General features: G+C 33.8%; 1 protein-coding gene across 3 annotated transcripts in view; it reads left to right on the top strand.

Moving 5' to 3' along the window:
• Window positions 1-25,718, top strand: part of PIBF1 (progesterone immunomodulatory binding factor 1) — a 151,181-nt gene that overhangs the window by 87,447 nt on the left and 38,016 nt on the right. For 2 of the 3 annotated variants that reach the window (XM_012723133.1, XM_004680099.2), the window contains exons 12-14: window positions 3,799-3,949; window positions 7,774-7,864; window positions 16,272-16,374. In XM_012723133.1, coding sequence (XP_012578587.1) covers window positions 3,799-3,949; window positions 7,774-7,864; window positions 16,272-16,374 — 345 coding nt within the window. The remainder of the gene's footprint in view (window positions 1-3,798; window positions 3,950-7,773; window positions 7,865-16,271; window positions 16,375-25,718) is intronic. The other variant, XM_012723134.1, reaches the window with a different exon arrangement.

Here is a 25,718-nt window from a genome sequence, read left to right as displayed (position 1 = left end):
CAATAGTAAAAACTGGAAGCAACTTACATGCCCAACAGTAGTTAAACATCTTTGAACTAGTATGTTACAAATGGCATATTTTCCTATACTCATGCATTATATGATTACATGCAGTAGTATTTTTTGACTGTATTAAATTTGGCGGATTTAAAATATATCAGATTTTAGGCCCTCCCTAGTGGTGCAACGAATTAGGACGCAGCACTGCAAGCTAGCCGCAGCCACTTCACTGCAAGTTCAATCCCCAACCGATCCACAAGGTGAGGCAGACCTGACCTGACCTGCCAGCTGCTCCCCTCAGCAGTGTACTTTGTTGATCTGCCTGTTTTGCTCCCCACCCTGTCTCTGGTGAAGCCTCTCATCGTCCCTGCACCTCTGGCTTGGACCCCAGTTCTCTATGAATAAATAAATAAATCTTTAAAAAAATAAAAATAAAATAAATCAGATTTTATTAAAAATATTTAATGTAAAATGCAACAGTGTCATTAGCTTGATTGTTAGCTAATTATGTAACTATTCGTTACAGTAATCTTCCAAAATTTCCACTTCTGGAAAGTACTCCAGTAAATTTTGATTAACAAAACAAGGTGTCTCCCAGAAGAAAAGTTTTAGGGAAAGGCATAATAATGATGTTAAATATATATACACATATTTAAGCAAATGTGTAGAGATGGTGCCTGTTCTGAGTCAAATCAGTCTTCAAAATTAACTTTCTTGAGGAAATTGTGATAATATGCATTTTTTAATTGTACTCTATCAAGTTAGTTCTTATTTAGAATTCGCCTTTTACAAGTTTTCCATTTAATTCCTATCAAAATACCTTTCCTTTTCCTTTCATGTTCAATGAATATGCTAAAAATATGCTTTGAGATGGGCTGGGGTGGGTTTATCCCTACAGAAAGTTAATGAACTACTGTCATTGCTCTAAGATTTTGAAACAAACATTTCACAAAACAATTCTTTACAACATACAGGTCTAATGCTTTCTAAACCTTCCTATTTTTATTATATCTACTAGCTGCAATCCAGACTAATTTCATGGTCTCCTACAGGCTGAAATGGCTGCATGAAAACCACTCTCCCATATTCCTAACCTGCATAGATGATGGTGACGAGTCATTACTGTGTTCTTTTATGTAAAAGTGTAGACATGGAAAAGCACCTACATAAAAAATATTACCATAAAAGCCCTGGTTGATAAGATTGAGGCTTTTCAGAATTTCTTTGCATTTCCTCCTGTTCAACTAGGAATCTTTTATCTTTGTGTCTAGTCATTTATCTTTGTGTTACGAATGTCTACCACAGTGCCTCACTTATGCTGATGCTCATTTAGCACTTAAAGAGCAAGTGCATAAATGATTAGATGAATGCTAATATAGTGCCACAGTTTGAGTCCATTTTCTGAAATAGTACGTGTTTCTAAGATAATTCTTATCTATAATGAATTTAGAGAGAAACAATTTTGTGAAGGCTAAAGATTAATATAATTATATACTTTTCTATTGCTTTTACCAAATATGCTAATTAATTTTTAATTTGAGGGAAGATTCCCAAAACACTGACTTTATATTTTTTCTCTTTTCAAAGCAGTTATTGACCTATATCTCGTATATATACATCTATATGTATATATAGTTTTATATAATTTTGTGTTATTGTCCTCTTATTTAAATGAAGGCAACTTCCACTGTAAGAGCTTGATATTTAATGAATCCCTAAAAGCATTTGACCTACGCACTCATGTTTGAACTCAAATGTGCATGTATTGGTTTTACACAAAGAATCTTTAATAAAATAGCCTTCCGTAGGTTCAATAACCAAACCTTTTTTTGGCTTTTCAAAAACTTACAAATTTATTCATAGCAACCACTCAGACAAATCCATAATGAAAAAGAATTCTCCCCACAAGGTATATAGGTCTTGGGAGCTCTTCCCTACATGTTATGAAGAGAAAATTTTAAACTGCATCTCTTAATTTAATCCTGCTTTAAAAATGTCTTCTTAAAATTGTATTATACGAAATACCCATTTTCACCATTTTAATTATCACTCTAGATATCCATTCCTGCGATTTTTAATTTGTATCCTATTGTTATTGGGGACAATGGAGTGCAGGTGAAAAACATCAACTTTACTATGGGGATAAGTTGTGGAATACTGTCCTCACTGATACTCTGTCTTTACAGTTAAATTAATAAATGTCTTCAATGACCAGATTTTTCATGAGTAGCATCACAATGTAAAGAACTCTGTGGAAGTCCCAGGTTATTTCACTAAGCAGTAATTTCATTACATGAATTAAAAAGTTTAAGAAAACACAATCCCAGTTGGCATGAATAAAGAAGAAATGCTAAAAGTTCATTTTTCTTCTTCTGACTCAATCAGGTGCTCTAGATATCATCCTGCAAATATTATTCCTATGTTGTTCTTTCTACACCCTCCAAAAGAGTATATTTGGGAGGATAATATTTAGTTTTGTGAGGGAAGTTCTGACAGAAATGATTGAAGGAAATGATTAAGAAAAATTAGTTTCTTGCTTCTTAAAAACTGTAAATAGATCTTTTGCATCTTCTCCACATAACTAAACGCACAAAGTCACGTACATTTGTTAACATGAACATTTTCTCATTACAAAAAAAGAACTGTGTCTCAAAATTGTTTAATTACATATTTCATAATTATATGAGTGGATCTATGACCCATTTAATACACAGTTCTTATAATTCTATTTCTTAGGATAGTAATAAGTGTTTTTCAGCACACACTATTTCTAGGCAACTCTGCTAAGAACTGTGAATAATCTTTCCAACAATATTTTGAGGTAGATAGATAGAGAATAAGGAATTGTCTAAGATCACAACTGATAAGTGTCAAACAAAGGTTGAAATCCAAATCTTTCTGGCTCCAAACCATATTCTTAACCACAATACTCAGTTGCTTCGTAGGAAATATCATTACTTATGCTGTGTTGGGAAGTAAGCTTTACTATTACTCTATCACTTAGTCTTTACTAGTAAGTAAACATTCTAGATAATTGCTATTTAAACATTAAAACATTTCCTTTGTTTCTGGAAATGTCTTGCCTTTTTTAAAATTCATTATCATCACAGTGATTCATTCATCGAGTTACCACGGAAGAATACAGAGTTTTTTTAAAAAAATTATATTCTTATACAGTGTAACTCCTATTTGCATGCCTATTATACCTGGTTTATAATTTTTCTAATCCTTTATGTCTATATAAAGGTGTTTTCTGATATTGCTCCAAGAAGCACTACATATTTTGATTTGCTGCTAATAAAATGCTTCATAATTTCCAATTGAAAATGAAAATTATTTACCTTAGTAAATATATTTTAACTTCAATCATCTTTTAGATGATTTACCTAGTTTCTCTTAATCTTTTTTTTTTAAAGATTTATTTATTTATTTGTGCATACAGAACTGGGGTACAGGCCAGAGACTTAGTGGTGGCAAGAGGCTTCACCAGAGACAGAGTGGGGAGCAGAACAGGCAGATCGATGAAGTACACTGCTGAAGGGAGCAGCAGGCAGGTCAGGAGAGGTCTGCCACGCCATGTGGTCACCTCCGGGGCAGGCGGGAATCGAACTCATGCGGAAGTGGCTTTAGCTTCTTAGTTCTGTGCTTTAACCCGCTGCGCCACCAGGGAGGGCCCGTTTCTCTTAATCTTTAAATCATGAAAAAGAGAACTATTGTAAGGTATTTTTGTATCTTGTTTTTATCTTAACATTTAAACTATTTAATTTTGTCTTTGCAATTTTCTTCCTCCACTATCAGGTTTTAACTAAAGAATTTTATAGTCTCCAAGCCACTTCTGAAAAACGCATTACAGAACTTGAAGCACAGAACTCTGAGCATCAGGCAAGGCTAGACATTTATGAGAAATTGGAGAAAGAGCTTGATGAAATAATAATGCAAACTGCAGAAAGTAAGTTTCACCAACCGCCCCCCATACATCTTTTTATTTGACAAAACAAGAAAACAGGTATCATTTCTAAAACTGCATTGATATATTTCCTTAAAATACAATTGATGACTATTTTTTAAGTAACATTGCCTATTTTGAAACTTAGTTAATTTCAATTCCAGGCATAGGGATACAAAAACATAGATAATATGTTGGTAGATGTTATCTTTTTATTATTTAGTTTATATAATTATTAAATGTTTACCTGTGCCAGGAGCTGGAGATCTGGAGTTTATGCAGTAACTTTTGTTATATGGTTTCCTAGTGTAGTCTACTGTAGGAAGTGAATGTAAACAACAGATAATAAAGTAATAGGATAAGTGCAAGGAGCAGGACATTTACAGAAGTACAGAGTAAATGTTGAATTAATTTCACCTTGGAGGTGAGGAATACGAGGGGAAGTGATACTTGAACATATGTAAAGGAGATAGAAAATCATTAGATGTATGTGTTGTACTCTCTGACCTTAGCTTTTATTCCATTTCCATCCCTCTTAATTTGCTTTCTTCCGGCATTGTCCCTAATTTTAAGGGAATATTTTCAATTAACTTTTCACCAGTAAGTGTGATGTTTGCTATCGTACTTTTTAAGAGGCTCAAACGTCAGAAATAACAGTATGTTTCTCTTACAAAGGTGAGGTAAAATTTCATTTGAAGTTGAATGTGAATCAAGACAATGTTCTAGTTATTTTTGGCACATTTTCTTGTAAAGACTATTACATATATAGACAAATTTAAGGAAATTTTATTCTTGGTCAGTGTCTGATAGCTGCAGTAGTTTAATCTTTAGTTTCTTAACGGGAGTCAGAGTAATAATATATATAAAATACAATCGTAAGTCATATCCTATATCTGCTTGGTGCTTTTCTGTTGTCTTCTTAAGACAATGTAAAGTCAAATTCCTCACATAACCTTTTAGACTTTACTCTTAACTTTCTACTTTTCATGACTTGTTATCTCCTATCATGTCATACTATTTTGAAAGTCTCTTACTCTTTCTTAGCTCCATAACTTTGCATATGTCTTCTCTCTAAGCAAATTAAAAACAGAAGGAAACTTCCTCAATCTGATAAGGGACATCTACAGAAATCTATAAGATCATACCTAATGATGAAATATTAAATGCTTTCCCTTTAAAGGAAAGAACAGACAAGGATTTCTATTTTCTTGATAGTAAACATTGTTTTGGAGATTTAATAAGCAAAATAAAGGCAAGAAAGGGGAAAAAGATAAGATCAAATTGAAGAATAAGATAATTTTTTCACATATAACCTCTAACACTGAGAAGTAAATTTAACAGGTTATAAGGTTAATTGCACAAAAATATACTAGAAATAAACAGTTGGAAAGGAAATTTGAAAGACATTTTCATTGGCAGTAATGTCAAAAGAAACACAAAATAGGAATAAGTTTAACAAAACAAAACATTGCTAAGAGAAATTAAGACAGTTCATCAAGATAGCAAGAGATACAGTGAATTATGTAAATTCACTGCTGTCCCAATCTTAATTCCCTTAATTCAGTGTTTTATATTCCATTTATGTGAAAATGCAAAAGATTTATTAAAACAGCCCACTTTAAATAATACCACAACACATCTACCATAATGACTGAATTAGCAAGACTGGCTAGTGAGATTGATGAGAACGTGGAGCAACTAACAATTTCTTATGAAACTGAATAACCCCACAATGATCCACCAATTCCATTTCTTTTTGACCAAAATAAAGCAAACACACACAAAAAAGACTTCTAGAATATTCATAGAATAATACTGGTGACGGCCCTGGTGTCTACTACAGGAAAATGGTTAAACCATCAAAACTCCTTCATTAGAATATTTCTATTAAATAAAAAGAAACAAATTATTATTCCTTAACATCGATGAACCTGACAAATTTGATGCTTAGCCTAAGAAGTCATATGACTAAATTTATACAAAGTGTTAGAAGAGGCCAAAGTAATGTATAGTGAATAAAAATCACCTCTAGTAATGATTATCACTAAGAGTTTAATGGAAAATAAGGCAGGAGGGAATTTTTTTTTTCTATCATGTCATTGACAACAAAAACCATGTCACTTTCCTATGCTAATCTCTATTAGTTTTTCATCAACTATAAAATAAAATCCAAGCTCCTTAACCTAGCAAACAGAAACTTCTATTTCATTCACAGTTGGAATCAAGTCTGCTTTTTCTGCTACCATTGTTCTCCACACTGACTCCAGACACTTTTCTTACAATTACTAAAACATCACAGCTCTGTACCTTTATACATGTAATTCCCTCTGCACCTTCTTTATGAATGTCAATCTCCCCACACCTTCCTAATGTGTCTACCAAAGGAAAAATAGTGGCACTCAGCTGCTCTGTGCTCTGTGCTTCTAAGACACATGCATATCTCTTTAGTGCCATTTGCCATGTTGTATAGTACACACTGTTTCTGTAAGTAAAGCCCTACTAAAGAATAGCTACTCATGAGTGATTAACCCACTAAGTATTAAGCTAAAATTTAAGATACCATCAAATCTGACAAGTGTCGTAGATGTTAACTAAACTAACCCCTCCCCTTTCTGAAAGTAGAGTTATTTAAGAAAAACAATGGTCAGATAATCATAAGTGTCAGTTCTAATTCAGATAAAGCTGAATTGGAGAATTAAGCTTGCATCTGGAGCCATGGTAGCATAACTGTACACAATGGCATAAATCATCTCTTGCTATCACATGTCCCTCACAACTGTTAATCCTACCTCTAGAAATGTGGTTCTTTTGAAAATCGGGGACATAATTGAAGGCAAACAGTTAATGAAGATTCCAAAAATTTTTGCACTACAGAAGAATCATTGAATGAATGTGTGCATATTACAATGATGTACCTACAAATAATCAGCTTCACTTACTAAAATCAAATTGTGACTTTGTTTTAAATCTGAAACACTTCTGAGAGAAGATTTTTCTTAATATTAAAGTGTTAGTATTAAAATATTAATTTTAATATTAAAATAATGTTATAAATTTTTGTGTGTTATTGGTTAATTTGCAATAATCTTTAGTTTTTATGGCCTTTGATTAATTGTTGTTAAGTCACAATTTTACATAAAATTAACATTGCTTTTTAAATTTTTCACCCAAAAGTATTAGTTTGTAGTTAAATACCTGTTTACAGACTGGTGTGCAATAGCGAATTGTAGAAGTAAATGTAATTTACCGAATGTAAATGTACATTTACTGAAGTAAATGTAATGTAACCAAATTTTTTATAAATTTTCATCAAATTTATTTTACAGTGTTTTTTACCAGTCTTCAGACTGCATATTTTCTTTACAAAGTAACCTGCTAAAGTGCATAATTTCTTTATTGCATGATAAGTTTGTTCTTCTGATAACATAATGAATATCTTTTCTAATTAAAAATAGTAATTTCTTTTATCAAGAAGGGGAATAATGAAACTCATGTTATCATTACTTTTTCATAATTAATATACATTTCATGCAAAAAAGCTTTGAATCATTAAAAACAACTCATCTGTATTATTATGCTTTACCACAAGAAAACATGTCATATGATGTAATCCCTTATGCCTTTTAAAAAGAAATAGAACATATCCAAGTAAGCATATACTTTTAAAAGATTTGCATGTATTTACAAATGGCTTGTTTGAAATTATGCATTAGGCATTTTTAATGTTATGTTCACTAATTCATCATTATGATCTCTTGTTTTCTTTTTTACCATGCTTTTTTAAAAAAGAAAGATTATTTCACATCATATACTTTAATGTTTTCCAGTTGAAAATGAAGATGAAGCTGAAAGGGTTCTTTTTTCTTACGGCTATGGTGCTAATGTTCCCACAACAGCCAGAAGACGACTAAAGCAAAGGTAAAATCGATATATATTTGTTTTATTTATCCACTCTAGCTAAATGTAATTACATTATGCTTTCTGATAATGTGCTCAGCTGAGTGATAGTTACTTTATTCTCATGTGCATAAATATTAAATTGTTCACAAAATAAAACAGTAAGAATCATGTATTTCAAATAGTTTTAAGTAAATTTAATGATCAGTAGAATAGAGACCTAATTAGACATTTCCTGGAAGTAAATTCAGTGGTAATTACACCATATTAATTTTGTTTTCATATTAATACCAGATGAATTATGAATATTTTTGTATCAACAATTTTCAGGGTAAAATTATGCCTCCCCCTTTTCTTTTTTTTAACTCATCTGCTTACATTTTTTTAAAAATCCATTTATTTATGCATACAAGAGCTGGGGTGTAGGCCAGAGATACAGGGGTGAGAGGATTTCCCAGAGACAGAGTAGGGAGCAAAACAGGCAGATCAGCAAAGTACACACTACTGAGGGGAGCAGCAGCTGAAAAAGAAGAGATCTGCTGGGCCATTTGGGCCACCTCCCAGGCTGGGGATCGAACTCATGCTGCAGTGGTTGCACATCACTCCATAGTGCTACACATTAACCCCTTGTGCTACCAGGGAGGCTCTCTGCTCATGTTTCTTGCCATGTACTAGAGATAAAGTAAAGAAAAATAGATGGTATTATTTTAAATACTACTTTTAAAAGTATAAGTACTGGAGATCAAGAAAATTTTTGGAAGCACTACCAGTTATCTTTTAAAAGAAAACTTAACCTGTATTAATGGGTTTTCTAGTTGACCTCCTTGATTTTTTCCCCCAACTCCTTTCTTCTACCAAAATTTAACCATCTTTGCAGAAAAAAATCCTTACTACTCATTCACTGCCTTGTCAAATATAACTGTTTCTGGGTGAAACTTGCAAGCCCCTCTGTGTGATTTCACTACTACAGCCTTATTTCTCTTCCCAAAACAAGAGTGATAGCATTTCTCTATCCATAAACATTTGTTGTCTCCATACAATACAGCAGAACATCTCCTTAGCTGTCCTGTTACATATTACCTCCCCAGATAAACAGAAAATTCCTCAAGGTCAGCAACTTCAATTTTAGTCTCCACTTTCTTTAACTAGCATGGTATAATGTAACTAGTGGATTGTCTCCTCATCTTAATTTTTGAGGATTCAAAGATTTTTTTTATCTTTTATTTTTATAGAAATTGCTTTAAACATATAGAGACATTACTCAGTAAGAAAAATTATGTTAACTCTAATACTCTTGTAGACACTTTGAAGTACTAGTCTTTAAGGCTTCTAAAGTTATGAAACCTATAAACCATTTTATGGAAGAAGCAAAAAGATTCTTAGAATTTGTGGTTTAAACTGTTTAAACTGAGTATCTGGAAGAATTTAGTTCAAGAATAGATGACCACCAAATATCATTTTGTAGTGGAATGGTTGTCTGGTGAAGATGCAAATTTTTCTAAAACATGTATTATTTGAAAAGTTGGGTATAGTCTCCCCATGACCCCTGCAAACAACCTTATGAATGACCTAGGATATTTTGTAACTTACAGCACATCTCTGTTTTTGAGTATTATATTGCCTAGGGATGCTAGAAATACAGGTTTGTAGGTAAGAGACTTATGCTTTTGGTTGTAAATGGTTAGTCAGATACCTAACTACTGAAATTTGAAGGAAAAAGTCCAGTCTCTATTTTAGCATCTGAATCCTTGAAAAGAAGCTCTGTTACAGAAAATAAAAGAATCTAGCTGTTTTAAGCTCACTTTCTCTAGCCCCAAATGTTGAGTTCCTCTAAAATTGAAGGCAATTATTGATATAACCTTTTTTTTTAAAGAATTTCCAAAACAGATGTTCACTTCTTATAGTGAAGATTTACAGAACCACAACCTATTCATATTCTAAATAATCTTAACTGTCCAAATATTTCTAAAGATTTTATCACTGAGCTATCTGTGTGCCTTGAACAAGTGCCTAATGGGCGTGCTATTAATATCTCCTACCAGCTGGTGCCAGGCATTCTTCTCGTGGTGAACCAGAGGGTTATTTTGAGGAAGTGCTTCTCAGGTCACCTAAACTGAGTGATGAGAAAGTAAGTCTAGATACCCACAGAGGACATTTATGCTTTCCTTTGCCATTCACCAACTTTTATTGAGTGCCTACTTTATGCAGAATTTACCGGTGGCACAGAAGACTCCCGTTTAGGATTTATTGTATTTCTGAAGTTTGCAAAGTCCATATTTGATCTTTCATTGGACCTTTTTAAAGAAGTCTATGGCTTTATGTTCTATTTAACTTCAATTTACTTAAATTGAAAGCAATGGAGCATTTAAAGAATCTTTATTTCATTCTTTGCACTTGAAATTAAAGATGATTGAATCATAAAACAACTTATAACAGCAAACTAAATATTTGTATAATGAAGTTTTTCATTATAAATTTGCCTATCAAAAATATGTTAAATTCTCAAAAGGAACTTTTTCCCATCTATCACTACACAATATTTTTCATTCATACTAAATTTAATTTTAAACCTCATATATTCAACGATCAATTTAGGTACTTTTAGGGTAATACTTAATTGGAGGGGATTTCTCCTTATCAATATATACTTTTTTTGAAAATTACTAAGAATCTTGCCATCTGAAGATAAACATACAAAAATGCATACAAATGCATATATTTTCTTATGTATTTATTACATTATCATACATAATTTAGAAATTTATCTTATAATTCCATTCCATATATTTTCTAATGTTACAGAATATCCTTCAAAAAGATAATTTTTAGTGGCTATCTAAAACTTTACTTTGTAATGTCTTCTAATTTTGAGTTCCTTATTGCTGTTATTAGGTTGGATAGTTAAAAAAATTTTTTTCATTGGTGGTCTGTTGCTGATACAGTAGATGCAAAGTTCACTCCACAGTGCCTGGCAAAAAAAAAAAAAAAATAGGTGTCAATAAATGTTAGTTTGTTTTGCAAAGTTGCAGACTTGATTTTATAGAAAAAGCCAGTGTTTCAAAACTTTAATGAGCCACAACTTGAGTTTTCATTTAAAACTTTAAATGAATTAAAATTCTAATGAGACCTCTGAAATAATTAGTGCACCCCCTGGACATGAAACCAGTTTTGAGATTCACTTTCTTTGATAACAGTTTCTTAAGAAATATAGTATTATGTCAATTTCCTATAAAGAAGTAGCAAAATTAATTTTTCTAGCTTGAGAAATCACTCCAAAAATTTCTCTTTAAACACATTGTAATTATTAAATAAGGTTACTCACATTTTGGAGTTTCAGTGAGGATGTGAACAATAACTAAGTGTGGTGCTAAGCTCTTTCTGGGACAAAGTTGTGGAAAGTTAAAGGGCTTATACAATTAAAGTAGATTAAAATAAAATGGGCTCTTCTTGACTTGACTAAACTTGAAAATCTGAAGTAATGTTTTTGTTTCGGTCGTGATTGTTTTGAAAATAGCAAACAAGATTTTCTGGTTACATGTTTTGGTTATGCTCTTTAACCTGCACACTAAATGGATAGTACTCAGGCACTACTGTGGTCTTAGCATGAGCTTCTTTGTTTGTTTTGGTGGATCTGAGTGTGGAGACTTCCTTAAAGGTTTTTAAACCTTTCAAATTACAAGATTTACTGCTTACTATGGGCCTTCTGTTTAGGTTTCTGTCTAATTTTATAAAGAACTTTAAGTTGAAATTTTCACAGTAGACTGAGTTTATAATAAAGGGGAAAGTAAAGCAAAGGAAACTTATTTCCTTTCACACAATTTATACATATGAAAATTTGGTTTTGTCTGTTTATTCTCATGTGTAGGATGTTTGGTTTTTGTTTTGGGTGAGAGCTATACTTACTATATTTGGGGTGATTTTAGGAATTAGGCTTTAAAAAGTTAACTGCTGTTCTATTCAGGATCAGCTTGACAGTTTAAACCTATAGAAAAAACTAGAGGAAGTCTCATCTGAACACAGATAATCAGCCTAAGACTACTATTTGGCTTTTAGTAATTGCCAGCAGAGCAGGCCTTGCAGGGACCAACCTGAAGTGTCCTGAAGCTGGGATCATTCTGGCTCATGTGCAGCCTCTTCCCTCCTCCCACCTTTTGTTTTTGAGTCATTGTTTATGCCATGGTAATAGACCTGACCTGCTGATTGAAAAAATTTTTAAATCAAATGTTTCCTCACAGTAATTAGCAATTAAATAAATAAATGCACTTACTTACTTAGAGTTCTATAATAATAAAAGAACCATACCAAAATTGAAGGACTGAGGACAGAGCTGTCATATACACATTGACTGGCCCATGCTATTCTGAAATTGTATGTCATAGCCAGAACTGCTTACTGCCATTGACAGATCCAAGGAGTAGCTTTTATTTGAAATCAAAAAGTGATGAAAAAACTAGGAAATAAACCTTGGGAGAATAATTGTACCAAATAACAGTTGAAATTTTGCTTTAATTGTTAGATACAAAACTGTACTCTTGTGGGATTATCTCTAGTTGATTTCCAGCCTGATGTTGGTACAAGTAAAAATCGTTGGCAATGAATATATTTACAAAGTATTACACGTTGTACCTACTTTGGTATCCTAACGTATATCTTATAATAGCAGTACTTTCCTGAGGAGATTTTTATATGAAAATAAAATAGCTTTTAGCAAGAGTTATTTTTTCCTGATATTATCCTTAGTTACTCTTCATAAAGAACTTAGAAAAGGCTTGTTTTCACTGTATACGCATCATAGTTAAGGGAACATAAATTCAGTAAAATATTACTTCTTTTGTGTTGCTTTGAATTTCAGTCAAACTAAACTCCCACCCTTTCTTCCCATTAATGACCTAGATTTCTAAGCAGGATCACTAACCAAAGCAGTATGCCATATTTAAAGATTTAGGACTTTTGAGTTATAGAAGAGGTAAATGGTTAGTCATAACATTTTCCTCCCTCCATTAGTAATTTTTTGCACTGTTTTTACCACTAGTTCAATGCTAATATGCTGAATATTAGTTGTAGAGATTCCACAACCTTGGACTATGGTTCCTAGCAATGTATTCATTTGAAGCAGATTCACTTACAACAAAATTATTCAGGAAGGATTTAGTAAATGCCTACTCTGTTCAGCACACACCACAAATGCTGAACCCCCAAATGTAAATTGCCTCACTTGAAGAAGACTAGATTAATATAACACACGTGAATGAATACCAGGAAAACACCTAAAATTACTTAGTGTTGCACTGTGTGCTAAACTATCAGGGGATAGACATCAGTGAAGGCTGAAATGGGCATAAGAGGAAATAAAACTTGAAGGAAACCTGTAAGAAAAAATTAGACTGAACAATGAAATAACTTTGTTAGCACTAGTGTTGATAGGAATAATCATTTCTGTCAACTTCAATTCCTGAAAGTTTTTTCAATGAAATAGTACTGTGAGACCGTCCCTGGTGGTGCAGCTGGTTGGGACACAGCACTGCAAGCTAGCCACAGTCACTTCATTGTGAGTTCTGTCCCCAGCCTGGGGGTGACCCAGATGGCTCAGCAGACCTCTCCTGACCTGCCCACTGCTCCCCTCAGCAGTGTACTTCATCAGTCTGCCTGTCCTGGCCCCAAATCTGTCTCTGGTGAAGCCTCTCACTGCCCCTGCTCCTCTGGCCTGTACCTCAGTTCTGTATGCATAAAGAAATAAATCTTTTTAAAAATCCTATTAAAAAAAGAAATAGTACTGTGAGTTATCATTCTGAACACTGAAGAATACATACTGAGCAATTTTTAAACCTCAAACGATATCTTCCTTCTATTTACAGTTGACTTTCCTACTTAGAATCCACCAATCAGAATCAGGTAGAAGGAGGTAACACTGGTACAGGGCTTAAACACTAACATATAAAGAACTCCTTGAAATCAGGGTTTTCTAGTATAGTTATCTTGCATTGTAAGTGGTAGCACACCATATCTGTGCAGGGTATTGTGTATTTCCCAACAAAACAAAAAGTACCCAAACCAAACAAACAACTTCGTATTATTAAACTTGACTGTCCGAATGTCATCTTCTAAAAGGTGGCCTTTGCATCTCATTATTACCTTGCCTTCCTTTTTCTTCCATTTCATCTCATCCACAATTCTTAATGTATGAAAGCATTTGATTGTGTTCATTTTTCTACCCTGAGTTTTACACAAAGGTAGTCCGTACCTTTAACATATGTTTATTGAGAACTGCTATGTGTCAGAAGACCCTAGTATTAAGGTCTGTAGGAGACAGAAAGACATAAACATATCAGAGATAAAGGGGAGACAAAAATATGAATGAAAAATAACTCCAAGGTGTTTACATTAACCTAATAAAAATCAGAGCTATAATATGACATAACACACTGATACTTGCAAACAGGAGAATCAATAGACTTAAAAGCAAACATAATATAAAATTAACATTAAAATATTTTATTTGCAGAAACCTTATTTTAGAGTTGAGTTTGAAGAAACCTCATATATTTTAGGTTTGGAAATAGAAAATGGATTGGCTGTGAACTATAAGCATCTTATATTAATACCTAAAATCACTCAGTGTTGCACTGTGTGCTACACTATCAGGGGTTAGACATCAGTGAAGGCTGAAATGGGCATAAGAGGAAATAAAAGTTGAAGGAAACCTTTAAGAAAAAGTTTGACTGAACAATGGAATAACTTTGTTAGGAAGGAAGTGGATTACTTAGTACTAAGGGGGAGGGGGTCACTACAGCAGGAGGACAGGAAGTGATGCTAGAAAGTACAGATTGTCTTTTAGGTCAGTGAAAATATTCAAAATCAGATTATAAGGATAGTTGCACAATTCTACATATTCTAAAAACCATTGAATTGTACACTTTCAGTGAGTGAACTTTATGTATGTAAATTACATATCAATAAGTTCATTATGTCAGTAAAGCAATTTTTATTTTCATGAATGATCGTCCAGAAATGCAGATGGTTTCTCTTCTATCTCTGATTTTGGCTGATGATTAAGTGAAACCTTTTGCCAATTGAAAGATTAAAAACTTACATAAAAGCACATCTAAACAAGCTACCCAATTGACTGTGAAAACTTTTACCAGACATCATCTTTTTCACTTGGAATAAAGAGGACTTAAAAATAGATGTGTGCTATAATACTTGGCATTATTTTCAGTTTCACCTGTATTCCTTTTTCTGAAATCAGAAAGTAGTATAAATACCATGGAATTGTTTCTTACTTATAATTTTATTTTAAATGAGTTATTTTACATCTGACATTGTAAAATATCTTGTCTTCTCAGATTTCATGGATTTCATAATTCACAGAATAGAAGGTTAACTCATAGAGTATGAAGATACCATAAATATGAAGGTTTTCAGTTTATAGATTTACAGAACATCTCGTCTTAGTATCATTAGTGTGCTTTTTCTTATAAGAGTTATTCTACTTTCTCCCTAATAGTTAAGAGAGTAGCTGAACTGCTTTTTTAATCTGTGAAATTGGAAATTTCACATGTAGTGTGATTTTAAATACTAAAGTGCAAGATGATCACAACTGTGATCTTTTATGCTCTCTTTAGTACAAAGCTTTTGCCTTGAATAAAGACATTCTCCACCTTTCACATATCTTTTCCATCTCCATTTTGTGTATTATAAAGTGCATTATGTTGCCTGAGGTAAACACTGATGCTTTTAAAAGTACAAGCTTATTGTTTCAACTAATTGCCTGATTTGTTTGTAAATGGGCAATTTTTATAAAAATGAAGAAAAGATGAAAATTGCTATTTTGTGGTCTCTTCAAGCAGATTTCATAATGTAACTCTCCATTTTTATAGCAAAAGCTAGCAACCATTACTGTGCCAACCAATATATCAGTTATGTTATTAGGGGAACTCTCAAAATTTTGAGTTGTGGGACATTGATCTACTGCAGTTGACACCTGAAAATATTATTTGATTCTATGTTTTATTTTGTCAATTTTAATATTTAAATAGCACCAGGAAATGGGAAGTCACATTTCAAGCACAGAAACACATTTTGAGTATTTTAGATTGTGAGTTTTTTTATAAAGAGCAGTTTTATATACTTAAGCATGCAAGATCTGGAGTATAAACCAGAGGTGAGGGGATTCACCAGAGACAGAGTGGGGAGCTTTAACAGGCAGATCTACTGAAATACACTGCTAAGAGGAGCAGTAGATGAGACAGGAGAAACAGGAGAGATCTGCTGCACCATGTGAGTTAGCTCCTTGGCCAGGAATCAAACTATGCCAGAGTGGCTGGTGATAGCTTGATTGTACCGAGACTTTAACCCCTGCGCTACCAGGGTCTACCCCTCACCCCTGCATTCCTCTTTTGTAAGTATTTTCTTACTTCATTTACCCTAGTGTCCACTTGGCAAGAAGAGTGCTCCAGTTAGAAAAACAAAACTCACTGGTTTTAAAAGACCTGGAACATCAAAAGGACCAAGTAATACAGCTTTCCCAAGAGGTAAATAGCATAAACAAAAGAAACACATTTTAAAAAATCACAGTGCTCACTTTAATTCTTTGTTCTCCTTTGTGTATTTTCTAAGCAGCTCATTTTTATGCTTCTTTTTTTCTTTTTAATTTTCCCTGAAACAACATTGCATTACAAAATTATATTTTGAACAATTTTAAAATAAGTTATTTTTAATACAAAGTGATTTTGTAACTTATGATGCTAATAACTTGATGCTAACCCTTATAAAAGAACTTATAGTGTATGGTAAAACGAAGATCAAAAGCAAGATTAAATGCTCAGACTAAATGTAAATGAAAACTAGACAGAAAAAACTTTGATTTCTAAGACTATCAACTGGCAAAACAAGTTTAGCAAATTTTGATGACATTTTAAGTTTTAACTAAAACTTCATTTTTGAATAGATTTGCTTTCTCACTTTTATTTTTAAAAAATCTATTTATTAAACACACTTTCACATTTTGAGGTATATGTGAGTTTCCAAATTATTTATATTTATTAAAAATCAGATTCATATTAATTTCCTTAGAGTATGTCATTTAAAGACAAGATCTGTATTTTAAATAATAGTTTATCTTGTTAACTGTCAACATCTCATTACATTTTTTTATACTTCTGAAATTCAAGTAATAATTATAAGCAAAGAAATCATCTCACTAATATTCCTTTTATTTTCTAAGTTTCAGCATAATGTTTTTCTTTGTTAATATTTTAAAGCTTTTGGATCCTATATTAAAGGATTTTAAAGACATGTTAAAAACTATTAATACATACCAGGTAAGCTTTGTTTCCTTAAGGACCTGCTCATATTTGTCTTTATAGTGCCCTCTATTAAACTGCTTTTAATACTGTAAAGATTAAGAGGATCTTCATGCTCAAACGCCAAAAGACCAGAAATATTTTATATTACTACAGTTTCTGACACCCAGCTAATGCTCAGGGTGAAAGCAAATATTAACAACAAGCTCTCTAGGCAGGAGAGTGAGAGATGTGCAGAATTCGGTTCTGTGGGATAAATATTCCCACCGTGACTCACTTTTCAAGCTGCCAACATAATGTTGCTGATCACAGCACAGGAAAAGATGCTCAGTAGCACGTCATTACATATGCTCCCACCGTACAGGCACGATACACAGGGCGAACTTGAGAGCAGATCTAAAGTAAAATAATTAAAAATTGATGTTTGGAATATTTGTTCCCTGTCTTAAAAAATATATATTTTATTGTAAATTTAATTTTTAATGATAGTTGCATTTAACATCCAGCTCACAAAAGTCCTAAAACTTAGCAATCAGTCCTCACAAACTACTTTAAGCAGGCTGCCTCACACCACTAAGTGGAACCATGACAGGATAAATAAATAAACTAAGAAACAAGTGAACCTCTGTTTGCTAATATATTATAGATCCCACATGTTGTTTTAATTTCATAGTAACGTATTTCAAATATTTCTAAAAAATAAAATATTAAAATCTATGTCTATATATTCCTTTTAAAAACCACCTTCCTGAGGAATTTCTAAATGTCAATTAAATTATGGGGGGAAATGGAAGAAATTAAGTGCTCTTGTAACAAAGTATAATTAACTGTGTAAGAAACTATTTAAAAATAAACTGTTGACTTACAATGAGAAAAAGACTTAAGTGCTGAAATATGTGTGATATGAAATGATATGATGTCTGGAATTTGCTTTTAAATATTCCATTGAAGGGGGGAAGGACTCAATAGATAAAACAAGAATTCTAAAATGTTGATAATGGTTGGAGCTGGGGAAAGGAGTTCTTATAGCTTCATTATTCAGTTCTATACTTCTGTGTACATTTCAAATTTTTTCATGTTATTTGGAGACTCACCATATATTAAAAGATTTGTGCCAGCCACAGTATGTAACTTTTCCTTTAAAAATGAAAAAATATAATTTGAAGTATTTAATGAATTTTACTTCACTTTACAAAAGTCAGGTTGCTCAAATTATGTGAACTTATTAGATGAAAGATGATATTAGGTTGCTTTTGTGATAATAGACTCTGGTAGATAATAAAAACTATAGAAGGAAATTTCACAAGACCTGTATTTGCAGGTTAAAATTTTAAACTAACAATGTTTTTTGAGAGTGGTACACAGATGAAACTAAAATAGCTAATGCTAGAACTACCTCTAAAATATATAATTCAGAATATGTCTGAGGTAAAAATGAATTGCCAATGAGAATGAAAAAAAAAACAATTCCAAATGACAAATACTCCTTTTATGGTACATTAAACTACACATATTCAAAGTGTACAATATAACTTCTAACAGATGTGTATACTCCTAAAGCTATGACCAAAATATAGGGAATGAACACACATATTCCCCCAAAAAGTTTCCTGTGCCCCTTGGTTTGTGTCTTTCAACCCCCCTATTGCCATCCTTCTCCCACGTATTTTGCCACTGTAGAATATCCATTTTCTGAACTTTAAATGGAACAATATACACATACACACCTGTTTTCTTTTACTCTGTGTAATTATTTCAGGATTAATCTATATTTCATTCTTTTCCACATTTGTTCATCCATTCAACTGTTGATGGACACTTGGGTCATTTCCAGATTTGGCCTATTACAAATAGAGTTGAGATGAAGGTTCACGTCATTTTCTTTTTTTTTTTTAAGATTTATTTATTTATGCATGCAAGAACTAGGGTACAGGCCAGCAGTTGGGGGGGGTGAAAGGATTCACCAGAGACAGACTGGGGAGCAGGACAGGCAGATCTACTGAAATACACTGCTGAGGGGAGCAGTGGGCAAGACTGGAGGTCTTGAGAGGTGTGCTGCACCATGACGCCTTTTCTTTGCCTTCTTTTTGGAATAATTTAATATTTTTTATCCTTCCATTTCACCAAATTGTTGACTTATAAATCAATATTGTACACATTGCTATGATTGTGTTAGCTTTTAGTATATATCTTTAACTTAGCACCATCTAGTTTCATGTGATGTTTTACCTCTTCATGTATGAAAAAACCTCACAACTATATATCCATCTGTCCCCCCCGATCCCCACCCCAGCCTTTGTGCGCCTATTGTCATGTATTTTACTTAGACATATATAAACCCCAAACTACATTGCTATCATTTTTACTATAAAGGCATATAATAATATGAGAGAAATTATATTTAACCAATAGCTATCATGTCTACTGATATTTATTCCTTTGGGTAGGTACAAGGTTGCATCTAATACCATATTGCCTCTGGTTAATGTGCTTCTTTTGACTGTACTTCTAGAGCAGGCCTGCTGCTGATGAATTCTTTCTTTTGCATGTTGTAAAACCTAAGCATTGCACAAATATTTCACTCTTTTTTTTTTGGCTCATTTGTTTTTGTATTCCTGGCTATTCTTAACATAAGTCAAGCTTAAAATATTCTTCTCAGTATCCAATCCTTCATTCACTCATAACTTTAAAACATTCTATTGTTTGTATAAACAATAATTCATTTCTCTGTTCTTCCATTTATGAACATTTAAATTATTTCCACTTTTTAAGTGTCGTAAACATTTAATTATAAGCATGTGTCTGAGTAGTTCCTGTTTTTGATTCTTTTAAATATGTCCTAAGAGTAGAAATGCTGCATGTGTTTGGAAGATATTTTCCCCAAGAATTCAAGGTGGACATCATTTTCCTGTCTCTTCAGTACGTGAATGATAGTAGCTCCACCCTCTTCCATTTGGCATTATTTCTGCCCAGAAATATGGTGTCATCCCTGTCTTTGTTACTCTGGGTAATGCATGTTATTTTTCTCTAGCTTCTTGATTTTTCTGTTTTTCATTCACTTTAAAAGTTTGATATAACTTACTTCAGTTTTCTTCTTGTTCACTCTACTGGGGTTTTGTCAAAGTTGTAAATATACAGGAGATCATCAAATTTAGAATCTTTTAGTCATTCTTTCTATCATACCCTCTCTTTTCCTTTGAAGATTCCAGTTAGTATATATTACACTGCTTAAAGTTGTTCTACAGTGAAACTAATGATGCGTTCCTTTTTTCTTTTGCATAATATTTGTTATTACATCTTCAAATTCACTAATCTTTTATTCCAATAATATGTTTTCTGCTGTCAATCCTCTCAGGTATGTTTTTCAACTCATATATTTTAATTTTCGTTTCTGCAAGTTCAGTTTAGGTCTTTTTTGTATCTTTCAGAATTCCACTTCACATTTTCAAATTTCATTTTTTTAGCATGTGAATTAGAGTTTCACTATTTGGAATATTTATTGAATTTGTTTGCCAAATCTACTATTGTGTCATTTGTTGCTTGGTTTCACTTAAATTGGTTTATCTCATTATATATATTATTGTCCTTCTTTGCATGCACATTCATTTTGTACTAGATGCCAGATATTGTGTATTTTACCTTGAAGCTAGACACTTTTTTATTCCTCCTAGTTTTTGTAAGCTTTGTTCTTGGGTTTGGTTAAGTTGCTTGGAAAAAGTTTGATACTTTCAAGGCTTGCATCTGAATTTCAACAAAGAAAGAAGGTTTATCTAAAATTGATTTCCCTGCTGCAAATGCCTTTTACTTTACCCCATGTTCTATGAATTGTTAGAGTTTCTACTTTGACTGGTAGAGATTGTCCCTCTTAATCTTTTCAAAGGTGCTGACTCCACTCTCTGATAGTTTATTTATGCATATACCTTGGGTGGTGCTCAGTTGTATACTCGAGGAGAACTGTCTGTTAATTTGCAGGTTCCTTTCTCTGTACAGGTCTCTTTTCTTCAGTACTGTGCCATATGAACTGTACCTACCTTAGTTTTGACCTTGAACAACAGCTCCTTAGCTCAGGGAGTTTAGCAGGCACGGCCTTAATTCCTTCTCCCTGCATCATGGCCTAGAAATCCTCTCCATGCAATAAAAGGGATCTGATAGGAGACTTCCCAAAAACATTGTATACACTGGGAGAGGAAACTTCTGGAACTTGGTAGCTTTTATTAGTCTTTTCTAGTAGAATAGGAAATGAGGTTCAAAACCACCTGTATTTGTCTTTGTGACATCAGACAAATTACCTCTGAGGTTGAGAGCGCACAAATAAGGAACAGCTAATTTTACTTTATACATTTTTTCAGTTGTTTGACTGTACTCCAACTCACTTGAGACTGTTTAAAGGCATACTCTCGTGACAATTTAGTATCTAATGCATAATAAATATAAAGTAAATGTTGAGCATTAAATGGATCACTAGCCTAGCCCTTCTACCAAATTAGGCAGACTTATAAAAATTATGAAAGTAAGGAGTTATATATCGCCCACCTTTGCTGGTCCAGCAGACACAAAACCTGCTGACCTGGGCCAGGCATCAGGCTAAACGTGCCAGCTGGCTGTCACTCCTGCTGCCTCAGGAGCTTATGAGTTGTCCTCGGGGCTCCCTGTGCCGCATAAGGACCAGTTGGGACCAAGTGAGCTACCCCAATATAGAGTCCTTTGGCAGGGGGGTAGAGGGAAAAATTAAGAAAATTAAGTTGCAAATATATTTTTTAAGTATTGTTAAAGTTTGTCTATAAAGAAAGATTATATTCCAACAATATTCTCTGGACTCAGTATTACATTGCTGAAGAAGTATATGTACATGTAATATGCTCCAGATACATGTAAGGAGACATGGGAAAGACGCTCACCAGAAGAAGTTGTTGATGTTGGCTATCAAAATGGAGAAGACAGTGAGGTCTGAGGTGGATGAGGGGCATCCTCTCCATTGACAGTTTACATTTGTTCTCTGTGGTCTGAATGATTTAGGGTATATGTAGAATTCCCTCTCTTCCTTCCTTTCTTCCTCCCCAACTTCCTTACATTTCATTATCAAGAACAAGAATATTAAAGGAATGTGTGAGGTTTCTAAACTATCAAAGGACTTACTAAAGGAAAATTTCAAAAGCAGCTAGAAACATAATACATGCACTTTACAAGTAGGATTTAGAGGGCCCTCCCTGGTGCATAATGGGTTAAAGCACTGCACTAAGAAGCTAAAGCCACTTCAGCATGAGTTCAATCCCCGCCTGCCCCGGAGGTGACCACATGGCACGGCAGACCTCTCCTGACCCGCCCACTGCTCCCCTCAGCAGTGTACTTCGTTGATTTGCCTGTTCTGCTCCCCACTCTGTCTATGGTGAATCCTCTCACCCCCCCACCTCTGGCCTGTACCCCCGTTCTGTATGCATAGATAAATCTTAAAAAAAAAGGTAGGATTTAGAAAAGGGAATGTGAAGTGTGTTTAATGTATGCTCAGAAAGAAAAGAAGATGTGGAGAAGGGATTTCTGCTTGATGGATTCTGTAATGCCAGTATGATCAAATATATGCCGGTGGCATTGGGATATACAGTTTCTATAAACATAGTATAAGTGTGTCTATGAGCAAAACTTTTTCCTTGGGTTACCAGGCCCCAGTAACTGCTGGGAGTATTTCCTCAGCATCCCCAGTGAGCCCACTGTTTTAAAAAGGAAGTCTTCAGCACATATAGTTCTATAGCCTCACCCCAGCATTTTAAAGGGGGAAATCCACATGCCCTAATAGAACTAAATCTTTTTAAACTTCAAGGCAAATCTTTCCCACCATATTTCTAGACTCCACTGATGTTGAAAAAAAATGCCACAATTTTATGTACCACCAAGGAGTGGGAGATGTTGCCAGTTAAGCTATAATACAGTGCTTTATTATCTGTTTAAATTTTCGTTTTAATTTTAGACACATTCTTTTAGACTTTAGGCAGTGATTTTTATCATGTATTACACAACTCAGTTTCTGTATTTTTCTTCTAACACAAACTTTGTTTCAGTGCCAAATCACATTGTAATCTTTTCGAAGACATTTTAAATGGCAATTAAAGGAAACCGATGAAGGATTAGCCATACCCAGAACTCAGTTGAAATCACAATATAAACAGATAGGGCCATATTTTTTCATGTACAGGTTTGGCCATCAGTGATTATAAGATGCATCTTGTTCACATAGGAAAAATGGAAAGCCATGTGATTTATAGGGGCCCCTTGTTTCCCTGAAAGCTTGTTGACACATAAATCTCCTTTAATAAAGAAGAGGGCTTGGGGCCTCCCTGGTGTCATGGGGGTAAAAGTCTTATAGATATCAGGCTGTCACCAATTACTGTGGCATGAGTTCAGTCCCCAGTCAGGGAGCTAACCCACATGGTACAGCAGATCTCTCCTCTCGCACCCACTGCTCCCCTCAGCCATGCATTTCATAGATTTGCCAGTTCAGTTTCCCACTCTGTCTCTGGTGAGCCCTCTCACTCCCCCACCCCACATACCTACACCCCATTTCTTGTATGTATAAATAAAATAAATGAATAAAAAAAAGGTAGGTAAGATAGAGGGTCTTTTTTTAAGCCTGCATTTCTAATGGTGAAATAAATAAACTCTTAGATGAGTTAATTCATTGTCTAATTTTCTTTCTTTTTTCATTTAGCAAAGGTCTTTTTTTTTAATTTTTTAAAGATTTATTTATGCATACAGAACTGGGGTACAGGTCAGAGGTGCATGGGCAGTGAGAGGCTTCACCCAAGACAGAGTGGGGAGCAGAACAAGCAGATCAACGAAGTACACTGCTGAGGGGAGCAGCGGGCGGGTCAGGAGAGGTCTGCCGCGCCATGTGGATCACCTCCAGGGGCAGGGATTGAACTCATGCTAAAGTGGCTTTAGCTTCTTAATGCTGTGCTTTAACCCACTGAGGTCTTCTAACCAGAATTATCTTCCATGCTGTCAGTCATAATTTACTACTTTAAAATGTCCATTGCCTACCTGACAATGTCCAGATTCTTCAGCATGGCACAGAAGGCCAGTTTAACCCTAACCTGTTTCTCATCATCATTTTCTGTTATCTCCTCTCTCCCCAAGTCCTCCTTTACAACCCATCCTATGGCAACGAATGTGTCTTGCATTTGTACTACTTCGTTGTCTTCTTGCTTCCCACTCTCCTGCTACTTCTTTTTCTCTGATTGTTCCCTACGTGTTGGCATAACTCAGAGTTGACTTGACACTGTTCTATCTTACTGCATCTTACTTCATCTTTTTCTTAGCGTCAGCCACCAACTACTATATATAAATATAGAATATGTATGTTCAATTGATTTTTAGTAAATCAAATATGTACATATATAATCATAATTCAGAGAGTAGAAAGGAGAATTCAGCAAATATCAAGTCCTCCCTCGTTGCTTCATACCATCTGTGAACTTCTCAGTGTCTTGCTTTAGTAGTAATGATTTGGTATATCCTCTTTTAAAATCTGTCTGATTTGTATCTAGAATCTAGAAATAAACCTGACAGAATTGTTTGCTAAGAATCATAACATATAAGACCTTCCATTGTCCAACCCCTGCCTACCTATCAGTCTTATATTGCATTATACCACAGAGATACTAGTGCTCCTACAGTGAATAAATTCTCATGCTCAACCCCACATACATGACTTCTCATGCCTTCTGGAATTCTCCAGTAACTCTGTGCTATTTCATGCCTCCTTGATTTTGCATTCTCTCATCTCTTGGCCAGCTTACCCTTGTCTGTATCAGAGATGCTTTTCTTCAAAATCAATTTCAAAACTTACCTAGTCTAGTAAGTCTTTTCTGAACCCCAGGTAGAAATAACTTATATGTCTCCATTATACTGTATATATTTAATACATATATCTCCATTATACTGTAATGTGTAGATATACACATATATTTAATGTATATGTCTCCATTATACTGTATATGTGTAGATATACATATTTATTTAATATATATGTCTAAAATCTTTCTCATCACTCTGAATTACTCTTACCCCACATAGCATATTCTATTGGTTGCTTTTCTGCTTTGTTTTTCTTTCTGTTTTCCCTTCTTAAATACTCCTTGCAGTGGGAAAATACTCACCTGGACAGATGTGTAACATTTTCTTCTCATCTCTCTGTATTTTGTGCTAGTCTTACATATTATTGCTTTCTTTTTTGTCGTTTAAAAGCAATAACAAATATTGATTAAGTAAATGATTCTGGAACCAGACTCACTGTGTTAAAATCTCACTGCTGGTAATTACTAATGGTGGAAACTTATACCTAAGTATAAGGTAAAACTTAGGTATAAGTTTCCACCACTCTATGCCTCTGTGTCCTCATTTGTGTAATATTGAACTCCATATAAAATAAGCCTCATTGAAAATACCCTCACTGAAGTATTTCCTGAGCAAGTAAGTAGGTTACTTTTAGTTTATAAGGCAGGTTACGTTTACAACATTTCATAGGGAAAAAGGAGAAAAACAAAGCAGAAGGGGAACAATAGCTTTAAAAACAGGTACAG

This window comes from Condylura cristata, unplaced genomic scaffold (assembly GCF_000260355.1).
Source record: "Condylura cristata isolate star-nosed mole 26May11 unplaced genomic scaffold, ConCri1.0 scaffold00010, whole genome shotgun sequence".
Lineage (NCBI taxonomy): Eukaryota > Metazoa > Chordata > Mammalia > Eulipotyphla > Talpidae > Condylura > Condylura cristata.
Note: the sequence above shows the minus strand (reverse complement) of the source record. Positions and strands in the feature narration are given on the sequence as shown.